Raw genomic sequence first — 15,946 nt, forward strand, 5'->3', positions numbered from 1 at the left:
TGTTGAGAACCTGCTGTTGCTGCTGTGGAGAACTGGGAGATTTTAGTGTGCGCAGTAAGTCTTGCAGGGCACTTGGGGCAATGTTACCAGGCATTCCCCGGGGCATGTTTTGCTGCTGTGGTGTCATGCCCTGCTGTGAAGGCCCCTGGGGAGGCATGACCCCAGGCATTTGGAGACCCTGCTGTTGGGGCATCATGGGCCTCTGCATGAGCTGGCCTTGCTGGGGCATGGGAGTTCCCTGAGCCTGGTGAGGGGCCATGGGGCCTTGTTGAGGAGGAACCTGTGGCTGATGACCCTGGGGATTCTGCATCCCTGGACCCCACTGACCCTGCTGCATAGCTGGCATCACCTGGGGGCCCCGTGGTCCCTGCATCATCTGCATCTGGCCCTGCATGGGCCCCATCATTCGTGAGTGGTTCATGGGCATTCCATTCATGGCATAATTCTGCTGCTGCTGCTGCTGCTGCTGCTTCGCCTTGGTTGCCATCTCAATCTGCCTGGCCATCTTCAGAGCTGCCAGCAATGGCTGCTGTTTCTGGCAAAAAAAAGGCTGAGGCTGCTGTTGGCAGCCATGCTGTGGCATGTTAGGCAGAGGTGACTGCTGTTGATGAAGAGGGGACAGAGGCCCTGGTTTGCCCTGTGGGATTGGTGTTGGGGGCTGGCTGTTTCGGCCACTGTTGGAGAAGCCTTGGGCAATATTGGCAGGGTTTGGTGGCTGCTGCTGTTGGGGTTGGCTGGGCATGGGCTGGGGGGTCTGGGGTGTTTTAGGCTGCTGTACTGAGTTGGGGGTGTCGGGAGCTGCTGAGGTAGGTGGAGATGGCATGGGCATACCCCTTCCAGCCATAGTGGCCATTCTGCGGCGCATCATTTGAGCCTGCTGCAGCCTGTGCTGCAGCTGCTGCTGACAGAGTTTGTGCTTGATGTTGAGACAGAAGGGAACAGGACACTTGTTCTCCTGACAGTGCTTGGCATGATAACAACATAAAGCAATGAGCTGCTTGCACACAGGGCAGCCACCATTTGTCTTGCGCTTGCAGCCCTTTGTGTGCTGAACCACTCTCTTCATCTTCTGGCATGAAGGCAAAGAGCAATTGGCATTGCGACACTGACAGGCATGGACCAGGGACTGAATACAGCGCTGAATGCTGAGACGCCGGCTCTCCTGAGGGCTCTTTGAAGCCTCCCCACCCTGGCTGTTGTCATCATCGATACCCAGACCCCATTTCACCATCTGGTGCTCATGGCCCTTAGTGTTGTAGCAGTTAATGCATAGGTCGTAGTCCTGATGACAGAAAATGAAGACCACATTGAGGTTATGAGCAAATAAAAATTCAAAACTAATACAGATGTAGATTCTAAAATATATGTGTACAGTACCACTTCTTCCTACCTCACAAACAGTACAGTGCCAGCGAGTCTCCACATGATGCTTGCACTCATTGCAAGTGTACACAAAGCGGTCCTGGCCCTGGTTGTGCAGCTCCACCAACATACACATCGTACTCCATTTGCATCTTCTCAGAGAGCTGAACTCCCAGTGCTTGTCCCTGGCCAAAGTCAAGAAGGCATCACGGCCATCCATCAGGTCACAGGTCAACAGAGGGTCGGGGTCCATGATGGGTGGAAGGGTGTTAATGACTGGACCGGCATGGAGGTGGATAACAAAAAATACCTGGTAGTAGAAGGGAGGGGAAACAAGGGGAACAAGCATATTGTCACAAGTTTCCAACTCTCTGTCCGTTTTATTTAGGAGGCAATTCCTACATGGAATCTACGTGTCTGGATTACTCTCTAAAGCTGATGGCTCCTGTTGTATGCTTGTGTACTCATGTAGCTTGATGTGCCTATAAGATGTACAGAAAGCCATGTGCCACTGAACAAAAACCTGTAAAGAGCCATACAATTATGCATAACCCATTTCAACCTACCAGCTTGGCTTTAAAATGAAAGTGATTAAAAAAAACTTATTGCAGCAATGTTGGGAATAGGCGGCCAAACAATCTGTTATAGTTGGAAGGGTTTCCCACCTCTTTATGCTTCTCCATTGTGGCGTAGAGCTTCTGGGACAGATCATTGGCTACATTCGGCATCCCAGGCTTTTTCTTATTGGCTCGGCTGACGCTGCTCTTGTTTTTGTTGGTTTTCTTGTTATTCTTCTTTTTGGCATTCTTGCTGTCAGCGTGGGCTCCCTTGAAATAGATACATGAACATTCAGAGAAGCAGAGATTACACAATTGGCTAGTTGAGGTTATGCAATTAAAGCCGAGTGCTTATACAGTGTTTGAGTGGCTGCTGAAAGCTTTTATATAATGAGGTGTTGAGGATGATAAAATCTGGGGTTAGGACAAAGGTCTAAGCACCAGGCTGTTGATTTTGGCATAAAAAGAGCATTCCTTTTTATAAAACCCATTTCAAAATGCTCGGAACAACTATTCATCTAACTCACCTCTGTCATCTCAGAGGAGGCCGTGTTCTCCTCCTTTTTTCTTTCCTCCTCCTCTTGCTCTAGCTCCTTGATGCTCTCTTCCAGTACATTAGGCCAAAAGTCACCCTCAAAGTATGGTAACTCGTTGGCACTGGTTAGCCTGTCTTCTGTTGCCTGCTTGAAAATGTCCTGAATATAAACACACAATACAAGGTGCGTCAGGAAACAGTAACACAGTTTCTAACAGGGACACACCAAAGATGAATTTAAGACTTTCTACAGCTTTTTAATGACGCATTTCAAGTTCTCAATTGGGCCACTGGAATGAACGTTTTAAATGGAAAAAACAAACACACACACAAAAGTTCTACTGGAGCATGCTTTAAATATTAGCTCCAAATATTTATCTGTGTTCTCTAAAATAGTTAGAATAGTAGTTTTTGTTACTCACATTTTGGCAGTAACCTATACCAAACACAGGGGGTAAGTCTCTACTATGCTGCACACTTGTAGACTAGACACAGTGGCCTGATTAAACAAATAGTATGTCATGTCAAAAGAGACACAAAGAGGACAGTACTGGCTAGTCATAACAGACACCCGAACATGGTGCAACTGGTGGCTAAACTGTTAATTATGATGGCCACGATCTTGAGACTGAACATGCCACTTTGATTACAAGAGGTGATTCTGTAATTATTTTCTGACCTTGTAATCATGTATAATCCTCTCAGCAAAAGCCTTGTCCAGCATCTTTCTGTACCACTCTTGGAGCCTCTTGGGCTTGGGAATCTTCTGGTCAGGAGGGTGGCAGTGGAAAATGTAGTCATCTCCTTCACTGGGTGGGCAGGCCCAGATGTGACCTGTCACATATCTGACCAGGACAAAAGTATTCAGGTACTTAGCACTAGCAAGACGAATACATCTAGTATGACATGAAAGAACACAAAACATTACACTGTGCAAAAGCATGCTCCACTCACCCAAGTTTCTTCACATACTCCAGGTAGCCTATTAAGATCTCATGGTACACTGCAGTCCTCAGCACGCGTGGTCTGAAGAAGTGAATACTGTCAAGGTATGATATGTAAACCCGCCTGAAAGGTAAATGTAGAGAAATTAACAAAAACAAAATGCAAACAAAATGCCACAATAAAGTGAGAAGAACTAGATATATTGCTTTTTTTGCTGCAGTCTTTTACCTTTTATTTGGAAAGGGACACTCCGAGCCATATTCCTGTACGTGCATGCCAAAGAAACAAACGTCTACACCATCTATTTCCTCAAATGCAAAAAGTGCTTTAGTTCTGTACGGGAAGCTCTCTACCATCTCGCCTGAGTCTACAAACCTATGGAAACAAAGAAGCAGACACATAATTACAAAAAGGATTTGTACAGAGAACTAAACATTAAAAACTGCACTCACATGGAGATTTGGGAGAACAAGCTGAGCAAGAAAGCCACACACAGTACATCTATAAGGAGGAGGTCATTATTTTACATTTAAATCCATCAAACAATATTGTCAAAATAGGTGGGATATCCTGGTGGCCTTGGGGTATAAGATACAAATTATATTACTGCAATGTTCTTGCATCACGTTCAGTGAGGAAGCAGCCACAAAATGAAAACTACCAAGTTATTCCACACTTAAATGTTTTTGTAAATCACGAGAGACGCGCCTCATCAGCAGGTGACAACCTTACCTGGACTTCATGCCAGGCTTAACCTCCACAGTTTTGTCAGAGCTGGCTACCACTCGCACAAACACCTCACCAGCTTCCGGGTGGTTCTGCCTTTTCAAGTACTTATTCACTCTGTCCTCAATGTATGTCCCCAACCTTGTAGACTGCAGCCCTTTACAACCACAAACACATTTATGATTAATTCAAATTTTAAACACTGCTACTTTTATCTGAAAGAAAATGACATTACATGATATTGTTGTATTTCTATTAAATGGAGCTTACGTTTGGCTGAAAACTTGTTTTCCTTTCTTGTTTTGCTAGACTTCTTCAGACAGTTGTCACAGATAAAGCTGGAATTAGAAGAAAGATCCAGCTGTAGGTTTGTGTCAACACAGAATAACTTACGCAAATACAAATTCCTGTTAGTAAGAATTCTGTTAAGATCAGACATGGACCGGATAGCTGTCAAAAAACCATCACAAAGACTTACCCCGATGGCCAAATGACTTCATAGTGCAGCACGCAGATCTGATGCATCTTTCGTCCACAGTCTTTGCATTCAACAAACCTGCAAGGACAAACATTGGCTATTTGCATGCTTTCCTTAAAAAGACTAGTAGAGTAAAAGTACCACTGCCATCACATAGGAGTCTAAATGAAGCTACTGTCCAGACAGTACTCACGGTTCAGGGTCCAGCATGTCATTTTTCTTCTTCTCAAACTGATCTTTTGATATCATGCTGCACAGAAAAAGAGACAGATACAACCACAGTTTGAAGCTCATCCCCACTGAATAAACCCAGAGAGAAAACATCATGATAGTCTCGCAAGATGATCAGCAGGTAATGTTCAGGCACCCAGGCCTAGTAACTTACGTCTGCGGCTGTGCTGGGTCATCCCCCAGGGTTACACTGTTGCCCTGGATTTCATTGAAGCACTTCTCACAGAAGTGATACCTGTCAGCAATAAGGCCATATTTGGGTGAACTGCAGCCAGCACACATAGTAGCAGCACAGGCAAACCGGCGAACAGGTGGCAGAATGAATGGAGCACACGGCAACAACCGAGGACGGAGCATGGGCAGCAGACAGACGGAAGGACACACACACAGGCAGAGGTACATGTTAGTCACAATTGAGATGGTCATGTTCCAGCCACTCTCATTCAAACTGGAAAAGAAATGGGGAAACATGCTAAAACGCTATGGTAATGATGTTAAATGAATGTCAAGAACACATGAATGTACAATAACACCATCTAACTGCATGCTGGAATATGAAAACAAACAATATCCCTACGGTCATTTAATAACATATGCAACATGCACTATGAACAGGTAAATGAATGATATGACCACACCAGGGAGGCAGGATGAGTGATAATGCAATAATGCATTACAAGTGTGCAGGTCATTTAGGAAAAATGACTTGATTATTTTAATAGAAGCAAAGGGTATTTTGATTCTGATATTTTAGGCATTTTGATAAAGATTTGGGCAAATAATAAATTCTTGCCTAGAAGTTCTTGGACACTATGAGGAATCCATTAAATTCTCATCAACAATAACTTCTTGCTAGAAGTCTTGAATCCTCAAAGCATTTAGCAGCAAGTATCTGGAACAGACAACGTTGTGCTGGAATGATTTTCATGTGCAGTAGCAATTTCTGTACTGCAGGGGGTGCTTTGGTACTGGATCTTGGTCACAGATGAATGAGGACAACACCATGCACATTCTGCTTTGCCACAATATACAACTGAGTGGTGGTGTGCGTGACACCCCTGTAAAGGAAAGATTATGTGACTTTACAGGTGTGTTGACTGGGGTATGCAAATAGTATCCCTGTTTTTTTCTTTGAGAATGCAGCTGCATTAACCCTTTCCTCCCCTTTTACCCATCTCTACCATTCAGAAGAGTCAGCATGCACTTTTACCTGTTCTGGTAGCTGTAGTAGGTGCCATCCCGGGAGATAGTACACAACTGTTTGCCATAGCAACACAGTGTCTGGGGTGAGTACTCATACTGTGGAAACAACAGAGAAACATTAAGAACCCATGTCATTGTGACAACCAGCTTACACTCAAGTCAACAGTCACATACAGGCAACGCTAAATATGAAATGACACAATTTATGTAGAAAAAGTGGTTTATACTGTGACAGTTCCCTGTGAGCATCAGTGTTTTTCAAGATCAGTGCTTGTTTTCCGTTCCCATCCTGTTTCATCTCACCTTCCTGCCGCAGCAGTAGCCCAGGCCCTGCATGACGGGGTCAATCTCCAACTCAAACACTTCTGCCAGTTTGGTGCAGTACTTGTAGACGCGGGATGTTTTACGATTGTACAGCCAGGCATTGTTAAACATGAGCCACACATCCTCCACATACTGCCATGGCTCCTGGTACTGACCCGTGTCCAGCTTGCGCTTGATGGTGGATAAGTCAATGGGATTCTTCACTATGTCAAAGTAGTCCTGTACAGCAGGAAAGAGATGTGAACAAATCATGCTTAATGGTGTTTTCTGTGGGTCTTGTAATACTAGAACAACGGCGTGCATATGTATAACTGTGGACACTCACAGGGATGCCCAATAGCATGGGGTCCACAGGTTGTCTGAAGGGCAGCGACTCTGGGTCTTGCCTGTAGAGGGCCTCAAGTGTCGGCATTAGAGCTTGTCTCAGCTCCTCTGGTTTGAAAACTGGACAGACAACCATGGTATCAGAAGAAACTAACCACAAAAACTGGCAGAACAAGCAATGTCTGCAAAATTTTAATTGAAAGCTATCTGTGCAAATGCACTGTGTGTCAAGCCCTATCTCACAGTGTATGTTGATGAATGAGCACAGGCACTGATAAAACCGCTGTTACAGGATTTATATACTGTACATGGGGATGTCATTACACAGTAAACCTTCAGTTGCCACAAACATACAGTTTTACTTTGAAATAGATTTCATTGCAACATAAACTGAAATGAACAATAAAATGCCTTATTTCAATTAACTCCTGTTTTAGAATCAACTGACAAGATTTACTTGGTATTAAGATTGATATCAATTGGTATATGTGATCGGTTTCTTACTTTTTTTGCGGTTCTGAGTGGTGCTAGAGGTGGTTGATGTGCCATTGGCCCCACTTTCCTCTTCTTTGGGTTCTGCCTTCAACACTGGCTTCTTCTCCTCAGTTTCCATTGGTTCCTGCTTTGGCTCTGTTGCATCTGGTTCCTCCTTCTTCACCACTGGAGGTTTGGTTTCATCATCCTGCTAAAAGAACACAATAATGGTTAACTATCCAACCGTGCTGAGTCATGAGCATAGCACTATTTTAGAAGAGTGAAAAGCCACAAGTCAAATTTACTTTTTTGGACATGAAATGTGAGCAGAACTGGTTGGTTGTGGTAAAGCTAATTGGCAACAGCAACTAAGGGTTGAGCCAGTAAATGGCTTCTAGTCTGATCTACAGCAGACAGAAATGTGCTTTTTTTTCTAACTCTTGCCTCGGCATTTTCTCTTACATACTGATGACTAAATTACCAAGTAATATCATAGGCATACCTCCATTTTTACATCAATCTGCTTCTTCCCAGAGTTACTGTCTTCTTCTTCATCTTTTACTTCAGTCTTGGCTTCAGTGCCACTTGAGTCAGGCAGGGCCTGCTGGGAGCTCAGCTCAGCGACGGAGCCCGGGGTGGGCACTCTGTTGTCTATACTTGCTGCTGCCTGGGACAGCTTTAAGGAGAGGAGAACGAGACAATGTCATCATAATACTAACCATTTATAAATAACAGCGTAATGGTTTTATTGACGAGGATCACTGATAATGTATTACAAATGAGTCGTCAGTGATCTAACAATATTGTAAAATTATTTTTTTTTTTTTTTTTTTTTTTGCCTGTTCGAATATTTGAAAATTGTTGCCCATCCCTATCAGACACCTAATCATGAGTTACCCCCGCCTCAGCGTTTCCTTCCACATTGGGCAGGATTAACAGAAGCAACAGCATGATGGCCTTATTACAAACAAAGAAACCCAATCTGTTGGAGTCTCTGCAATTATAAGCCGGTAGGCTAACAACTTTCTTTGTCCTTTAAAAGTGCTCCTGCTTTCATTCCTTATTAAAATGAAAGTAGCCAGACATAATCTAAACATGGGCAAAAATTGGCATGAATTGTCACTGATACTCAATGACCAAGCTGTTTGCACAGCTGCAAAACAAAAGATAATGCAGCAGCCACTAGCAGACTTTTTATGCCTTTTATGAAATAAAATAACCTACTATTGCAGCAGCTGGATCTTGCAAAAAAACAACAAAACAATCTGCACTCACAGTGGAACATCAGATTTTTTTTGCTCCCCCTAGACAGCATTAACTTTCTGTTTGGTGGTTGTGATGACTGGTGGTTGGGCTCTCAGTGTCAATGTACCAGTTGAAGCAGGTTATCCCCGCACCTCACGCCCCCAAACACCGGGGGCAGGATTAAACAATTTGTTGCTTTGCACACCAGAACGAAGGGAAGATGACAAATTACACCAGGACAAGCCAGAAAAATGAGAGATGTGTTTTACAGACATCGTGGTTGACTTTTTCAAGAGAAAAGACTTAAGGGTGGTTACTAAGTGGATGGTTCAGCATATAAACATCCAGCTTCATTGAAATGTAGCGCACAGCCATGTCCCGAATGTATCTACGAGAGGTATCCAGGACTATCTCTGTCCTATACAGGTCCAGTATTGCCTCTGTCCAGCAGTACTGACTGACTGACCGCATTTAGTCTGTTTTTTTTCCCGTCCCTGTGAATTAATGTAAACATTAGCATTGTAAACATTTTTTCTACGGGTTACACATCAATTTTTGCAGGTGCCCACTGTGCTCTCAATTGAAATGCTGCTCTAAAGGTTGGCAACAGCGCATCCGCTATGTCAGTTTTAAATTCTGCGACCTGAACGCAGTTATACTTTCGAAATAACCATATTACTCCCGGTAGACTCCGTAACAGTCCCACAACGGTATCGAGACATTTTTCTATCGTGATATTGCAAAATCACAAATATCATTACATCCATAATATATAATGAGATATAAATATGGTAAATATATTTACCAGGCTCAACTTCAAGGGCAAAAACAGCAGTTGTTTTTGTCAATGAAGAATTTATTTTAAATAATTTCATTCATTTACAGATGAATATTCTTTGTATTCCATACAAAATTAACTATCTAAATTGTGTTAAACAGTGAGGCCTTTTGCATTTCTTGAACTTTGCACTAATGCTGTGTATTATCAAACTGCTCATATAGGCTCATTGGATGTTTCAGAATTAGTCTAGATCCAACAATATCAATATTAGTCCAAGTAGTGTCTTGGACTGACCACCAAATTTATAGTGTTAGTAGGTGGAATAAAGTTGTTTTTTTAAACACATTTGCCCATGAATTTAAAGAACAAAAGCTAGTTCCGGGTCTCACAGCTTAGCCTTGCCTAGGGAAACTTGGAGCTTAAGCAGTTTCCTAACCAAGGCTGCATCCCCGGTGAACTTTAGCTTCCCTTCGAAGAATGCCTGAGAAGAAGAGAAAAAAGAAATGTCAACACTTATCATCAACTGAGATGCATCTCTATTACACTAAAAATCTGGAGCACAAATCTAATGACATAGTGGAGAAAATGCTACGAGTTACACTATTAAGTAAAACACTAAATTATTTGTTGTGTTCAGTGAAAACTCCTCTGTGGCAGGATAAGACATTAACTGACCAATCATAGGTCACGTACCTCTGCAGCCGGTGGCAGACAACAATACAGAGCGATGAGCGGTGCCTCTGCACAAACTGGACTGAACACAGCTCATTTCCTTGAACGTCCCTGATGTTTATTTTATTCTATACCATTTTTTTTTTTTTTTTTTTTTTTTTTTTTACAAAAAAGCCAAATTATATTGACCATGACTGATTTATAAATTCAATAAAACGGTAAAACATCCAAGGGGGTGAATACTTTTTATAGGCTCTGTACTCAATTCAGACGGACATGATGAAGGCACCCCGCCTACTGTGGCTGTCTAACTCCGACAGATATACAGGGCATCATGGCCAAATGCCAGGGCAACAACGGCCATGGCTGCATGACCTTCATGAAATTTATACCCTGCAAAGGTTGACAACATTAAAAAACATTCCCATTCATTTCCAGCTCTGAGGTAAACGGAATGTAGCACAGGTGTAATGATAGCGTTAGCACGTGCCATGCAGTGATGCTTCTGCTGCCTGTATTGTCCGTTTCACAGCACCAGAGGGAGAATACTTCAATCAACAGGCATTTAAGTGGCCCCGAAATCTGTGCTGTGATTCATTCAGGTAGATACAAATTGTATAAGAAACAGTGCCATACTGGCACCTGGTTTCAGTACCCATAATGTACTGGCTTTACAGTAAAAAATATTGTCTCACCGGTGTGCTAGGGTGCTGTGCCTGTATGGAGGTGGGCTGCTGCATCTGGCTGGGGTGTTCAGGTAGGGGCTGCAGGGGTGTGAGCGGCTGGGAGGGGTCAGGCGGTGTATTCATGGCTGAGGGGGGACCAGGGAGGTTACTGGGTATGTGGGTTGGGGTGGAGGAGGGCCCATCTGTGGAGGCAGGGGTGGAGGGCTGAGGTGGCACCTGGGCCTGCGTGGGAACATGGTGCTGCTGAAGCTGCTGGTGAGGCTGCAGGCTGGCAGAGGAATTGGGTGGAGGAGTGGTACCCAGGGTGGGCTGAGCTGTAGGGCCACAGGGCAGCTGGGAGCCAAGAGAGCCCAGTGCATTCAGAGGGAGGTTAGAGTTCTGTGGCTGCTGGAACAGCAGGGATGCACAGTTAGCACACCAATACCCATCATTCATGAAGCAGCACATACACTGACACACAAAAGGCTGCCTTTAGAAATGCACCAAACACAACAAGAGTACAAAAGCATTTGTCCCAGCACAGTACAGGTCTCCTCACCTGTGTGACAGCAGCCTGTGATATGGGTTGGCCCAAGCCTACATTCACATTCATTGCACCACCTGCAGTTGCAGGGAACTGGCCTTGTTGGAGGAACTGGCCCTGGTTGGTTGGTTGAGATACCATGTTATTGGCATGACCACCCATCATCCCTTGAGTCTGAGATACCCTTGATGGGGACATGCCCATCTGGAAAACAGGGAATAAAACATACTAATCATTACAAGAGTAAGCATCCTATAAAAAATGTGCCAAGAGCAATTACAAGTGAAAAACTGAAGAACTCAGAGAAAAAATAATTTAAAATAGATAAAGGGGGGAAAAAAGATAATAATAATAGGGACAGAGGAGAAAGTTCGAACCGTTGGGACGGAGCTCATGTTCATCTGCTGTGGATGGTTCATGGGGGGGGGAGCATGTGCTCCCATGGCTGCCTGAGACATCTGTGCATTCGGCATTGCCATTGGGTTAAACTGATTGATTCCTGTGGGAACAGATACACACCTAATTATATACACAATAATATACCTGTTTGCTATTCCCAGGCGTTGTTGTAATTTAATATTCTGTGTCCTTCTGGGCTGGCAGAAAGACTAAACCCCCTTGCTTAAAAAAAGTCAGAGCTCTGATAAATGCATTTGTTAACTGGGTAAACAAAATCAGGTGCATACAGGAAGCAACATTTAAAAGTCAACCCATTAGTATACTTAAGAACTAGTAGCTGAAAAAGGATGTATGAGGGGCTTTACCCTGAAAAGGTGAGAAAGCAAAAAGCAAGCGCATACCTTGGGGCACCGGCATACGGTTCATTATCTGATTTGGCATGTTGGGCATGGGCACAGGTCCATCTGCCACAAGACAAGATAGTGCAATGTTCATTTAAAAACTGCTCTCAGATACAGAAACATTTTTGGACAACATCTTGGTAGTTATTATAATTAAGTACTTGTATCAACTGAGAACAATCAACCAGAGTGTAAGAACTTGAGCTACTAACTGGGTGGTCGAACAGTCTGTCCTGGGCCCATAGCATTGGGCTGAGCCATACCAGGCTGTTGGGGCACAGCTGGGCCCACCATGCCAGGCTGTTTCTGGAGCCGTGAGCGTCTCTTCTCCTCCAGTTCCTTCTGGATCTTGTAGATTTTTTCGGCCAGAAAGTGGTAATACTCATCCTAGGGGAAAAAAAAGATGAGACTTTTTCAGAGAATAATGAAGGTTTCTCTACTGTGAGAAAGGCCTAAGGATTGAAAAATGCTGAGTGATGGTGTGATAATAAAAATAGCAGTGTGTATTATATTAGTTACCCTGCTGTTAGCCGACTCGTACATGTCACCCTCGACTTTGCGTGCATACGCCACCAGGTTCTCCATTCGCCGGTCCTTCAGTGCTGCAGGGTCTGGGGTGGGGAATATGGCTTGTACTCTGAAGAGAAACAACATATTACCCCCACAAATCTCAACAACAACCAGGTGCACCATGTTCTATACTGTCTGCATATGACTGAACTCTAGCATTCATAATACATCTGACTATTGTTAGACTTACAGTTTGTCCACTAGGTGGGTGCGCAGGTCCTGAGTGACGTGTTCATGCCAGGCCTTCCTTACCCCCGTAACAGAGAGAGGGGTAGTAGCGGGCAGGTTTCCCATGCCTCCTGCTACTGACCCATCTGGCATCAGCTGACTACACAACAGAGAAAGGAGGACACTATTCAAAATAATAAATATTGACAATTCCATATGTAATTTGCGCTACAAAAAAATCATATCGATAAATTTTAAGTTGGTGTATAAAAAGAACCCGGGGGCCAGAGGACAGACTGAGATCATGGATGACTGTACGTTAAAATCTGATTCACTAATTGTGATTTGGTTGGCATGGTTTGGGTCCACTTGACCACTTCAACGGAAAAATCACTGCAAATCAATACAAAGTTGTGCCGAGTGATCAAATTTATCCTGTGATGAAACATTTCTATCTCGATGGGGGTGGTCTTTTCCAGAATGACAGTAACCCCATGAATGATTTAGTGAGTAGAAAAATAATGTGAATCATATGCAATGGCCTTGACAGTCACCAGATCTCAACCCAGCAGAACACCTATAGGAGATTTTGGAGCAACGTGCCAGACAGCGCTCTCCACCACCATCATCAAAACATCAAATGAAGAAGAATGGTGTTCATCACTCTAGAAACTTGCAGAATCAATGCCAAGACACATTTGGTACTTGTCTGAACATCCTATAAAATGACTGCAGAAGCAGCATTAACCATAAAGGGTGCATTGTCAACACATGTGACATACATGTGACAATGCATGTGAACTGCCCACAAAAAGTCGAGTCATTAGTCGCGAGACCTGTCAGTCGACTGAGGTTCTTCTAGCTGAGCCTTTGTTTTTAATTATTATATTGTACTTTTTGTCAGCCAGTGTGCATTACAACAGAAGGTAGCAGGTAGTCTGTCATCTTCAACACCTCATTTTGGTGTGGCAACAAGCAATCTGCTCAAAACTTCCCCCTACGATAGGGGGGAAACCCATTTCAACAGGGACACTGTCCGATGCACAGACTTGCATTAGGAGGATCTATTTAGTAAATTGCAGAACAAGGAGAGAAGGACAACAAAATCCACTAGGACAGTCCACACGAGTTTTGTACTTTATTAGAACTGATTTCAAACATTGGTGTCTAGTTTTACAAGAGAAAAAACAGTCGCAACAATGTGGCTGGTTTTGCATAACCTGAGGTTACACGCGTCCGGTTTGTTTATCCATCTTCGTTACAGTGCAACGCACAGCCGTTTACTGGCATGCATCCATCCGAACGGGACTAGGAAGCTAACACAAATGCGTGTGGAAAAAATTTTAAATAGGAATTATAAATAAGAGAAATTGTTCGCAGTGCAAGCTGGCATACAACCAACGCACAGTAATAACATTAGCTGTGGTAAACCGATGGGAGAAGCTGAAACATGTTGGTAAACTAGGCTACCGTAAAATCCGGACTATTGAGCGCACCTGACTATAAGCCGCGCACACTAAATTTAAGAAGAAAAAAAATTTGTACATATATAGGCCGCACTTGTCTATAAGCAGCAGGTGTCCATGTTGTAACAAGAGATATTTACACAGAAAGATGTTGCACAGCTTTTGGCGTCTTTTTGGATTGAGTCAGTTCTTCACGCTGCCCTCTCCAACATCTCACCATCCATTCATTGATGCCAAGTTTACGTGCAGCAGCTCAATTTCCTTCTTTGACAGCCAGATCGATCGCCTTTAACTTGAAAGCTGCATCATATGCATTTCTTCGTGCGTTTTCCATGATGAGGGTGTGTGCATGAAACACAAAATGACTGATCTGAAGAATTTAGTGTGAGTGCATTTGATTTAATTCGAACAGTTTCATTGGTCCACTGTGACGAGGCTAAATGTATTGGCGGCACGAAGCTTGTTAGTCCGTAAAAATCCATAAATTTGCCGCATCATTGTTTAAGCCGCCGGGTTCAAAGCTTGTGAAAAACGTAGTGGCTTATAGTCCAGATTTTACGGTATAACTACATCGCAGAAAAAACAATTGCCTATTAACTATTGATTTTGAAATGATCAGAAATATGTTAGTCTTAGTTAAAGTTAATGAGGTTGAAATCATCGTTGACATTGATGCCGGTTGATTTTGTGACATGTCTAGGCTATAGATATATATTAAAAAAAAGAACGAATAGTCAAACAATCGCACTGAAGAGCCGACTTACAGTCGACTGAGAAAATCCTTAGCCCTAGAATGCTCACTTGTTGAGTGTGGAGGGTAAAGAGGAGTCGGAGTGCATCCCGGTCTGGTCTGAAGAGGGAACACCCATGCCTCCTGCCATCTGGTTCATTTGATTAGTGCCTGAGAAACACACATTGTCATTTACAAGGTTTTACAAGAAAATAGATTAGCAACACAATTATACTATTGTGATCACTTGTACAGTCTAAAATGCCACTGAAGTCCTTTCCATCCTGTACCTAGTGGGTTCAGATTTCGCATCTGCTGGTGCTGGGGGCCCTGGGGGTTCTGCTGAACTGGACCCTGGCCCTGCCCCTGGACCTGAGCAGGGGACTGGTTCCCATATGGCAGGCCAAGGGCAGCATAGGCCCTCTGCATGGAGCTGGCGTCGATGTGCGTGGCAGCGCTGTTTATGGCTGTGGCACTGGGCTGGCCAGGTCCAACTGTGCTGATGGCGTTCTGCAGACCAGTCCCAGGGGAATTAAGCATGGCTGAAGTGAGAAGACAAGAAAATAAATCAGTGGTTTGGAAATATTAATAAAGCATTTAATAAGACCCTATGATAGCACTTGGCAGATAAGATACTGCTGCTTCAGGATTCACCAAATATTACAACGTGTAAATAGATAACTGAAGCCAAACCATTAACATTAGTTTATTGCCAACTTATATAAATACATGGGGAAAATAAAAAAATTAAAAATAATTAGCTAGAATAATTGCTTTTGTGTATTTGTGAATAAAAATCTGTGTGAAAGAACATGATCTTGAGCATCACTCTAAAATCCCCACTGCTGCTCCATGCTGTGCTGACTGCTGACAAGGAGCATGCCGCCTCTGTGGGGGATTTAAACCTGTCATAGGGCCTTTTAACCAATCAGAGATTATGCTGTCCCCAGACCCTGCCCCCACTGATAGCACAGCCACAGAGCCCCTCCCTTGGGTGTCACATTACAGGCCCAACCTCTACAGAGGAATCCTCTCACTGTTCAAGCTCCAACAGCAGAAAGTGGTGGCAGAGAACATGACCTGCAGGTGGCACCACTTCATACTGCACACAGACTTGAGACTCGCTGCTCAGTGACAGCTGCCTTG

General features: G+C 43.7%; 1 protein-coding gene across 1 annotated transcript in view; it reads right to left on the reverse strand.

The window, feature by feature from the left end:
- Positions 1 to 83: 83 nt before the first annotated feature.
- The window catches only part of crebbpb (CREB binding lysine acetyltransferase b), a 34,978-nt gene continuing 19,115 nt past the window's right edge, over positions 84 to 15,946 (reverse strand). The window contains exons 6-32 of the mRNA XM_020622122.1: positions 15,091 to 15,342; positions 14,872 to 14,971; positions 12,627 to 12,764; positions 12,386 to 12,503; positions 12,079 to 12,253; positions 11,867 to 11,929; positions 11,444 to 11,565; positions 11,082 to 11,270; positions 10,553 to 10,930; positions 7,662 to 7,835; positions 7,190 to 7,367; positions 6,687 to 6,805; positions 6,341 to 6,580; positions 6,045 to 6,133; positions 4,989 to 5,099; positions 4,797 to 4,853; positions 4,604 to 4,681; positions 4,396 to 4,463; positions 4,132 to 4,282; positions 3,628 to 3,774; positions 3,409 to 3,522; positions 3,134 to 3,299; positions 2,447 to 2,614; positions 2,028 to 2,189; positions 1,391 to 1,672; positions 328 to 1,282; positions 84 to 244 (exon numbers count right to left, since the gene is read on the reverse strand). Coding sequence (XP_020477778.1) covers positions 84 to 244; positions 328 to 1,282; positions 1,391 to 1,672; positions 2,028 to 2,189; positions 2,447 to 2,614; positions 3,134 to 3,299; positions 3,409 to 3,522; positions 3,628 to 3,774; positions 4,132 to 4,282; positions 4,396 to 4,463; positions 4,604 to 4,681; positions 4,797 to 4,853; positions 4,989 to 5,099; positions 6,045 to 6,133; positions 6,341 to 6,580; positions 6,687 to 6,805; positions 7,190 to 7,367; positions 7,662 to 7,835; positions 10,553 to 10,930; positions 11,082 to 11,270; positions 11,444 to 11,565; positions 11,867 to 11,929; positions 12,079 to 12,253; positions 12,386 to 12,503; positions 12,627 to 12,764; positions 14,872 to 14,971; positions 15,091 to 15,342 — 4,955 coding nt within the window. The remainder of the gene's footprint in view (positions 245 to 327; positions 1,283 to 1,390; positions 1,673 to 2,027; positions 2,190 to 2,446; positions 2,615 to 3,133; positions 3,300 to 3,408; positions 3,523 to 3,627; positions 3,775 to 4,131; positions 4,283 to 4,395; positions 4,464 to 4,603; positions 4,682 to 4,796; positions 4,854 to 4,988; positions 5,100 to 6,044; positions 6,134 to 6,340; positions 6,581 to 6,686; positions 6,806 to 7,189; positions 7,368 to 7,661; positions 7,836 to 10,552; positions 10,931 to 11,081; positions 11,271 to 11,443; positions 11,566 to 11,866; positions 11,930 to 12,078; positions 12,254 to 12,385; positions 12,504 to 12,626; positions 12,765 to 14,871; positions 14,972 to 15,090; positions 15,343 to 15,946) is intronic.

The sequence above is a fragment of the Monopterus albus genome, unplaced genomic scaffold (genome assembly GCF_001952655.1).
Source record: "Monopterus albus unplaced genomic scaffold, M_albus_1.0 scaffold273.1, whole genome shotgun sequence".
Classification (NCBI taxonomy): domain Eukaryota; kingdom Metazoa; phylum Chordata; class Actinopteri; order Synbranchiformes; family Synbranchidae; genus Monopterus; species Monopterus albus.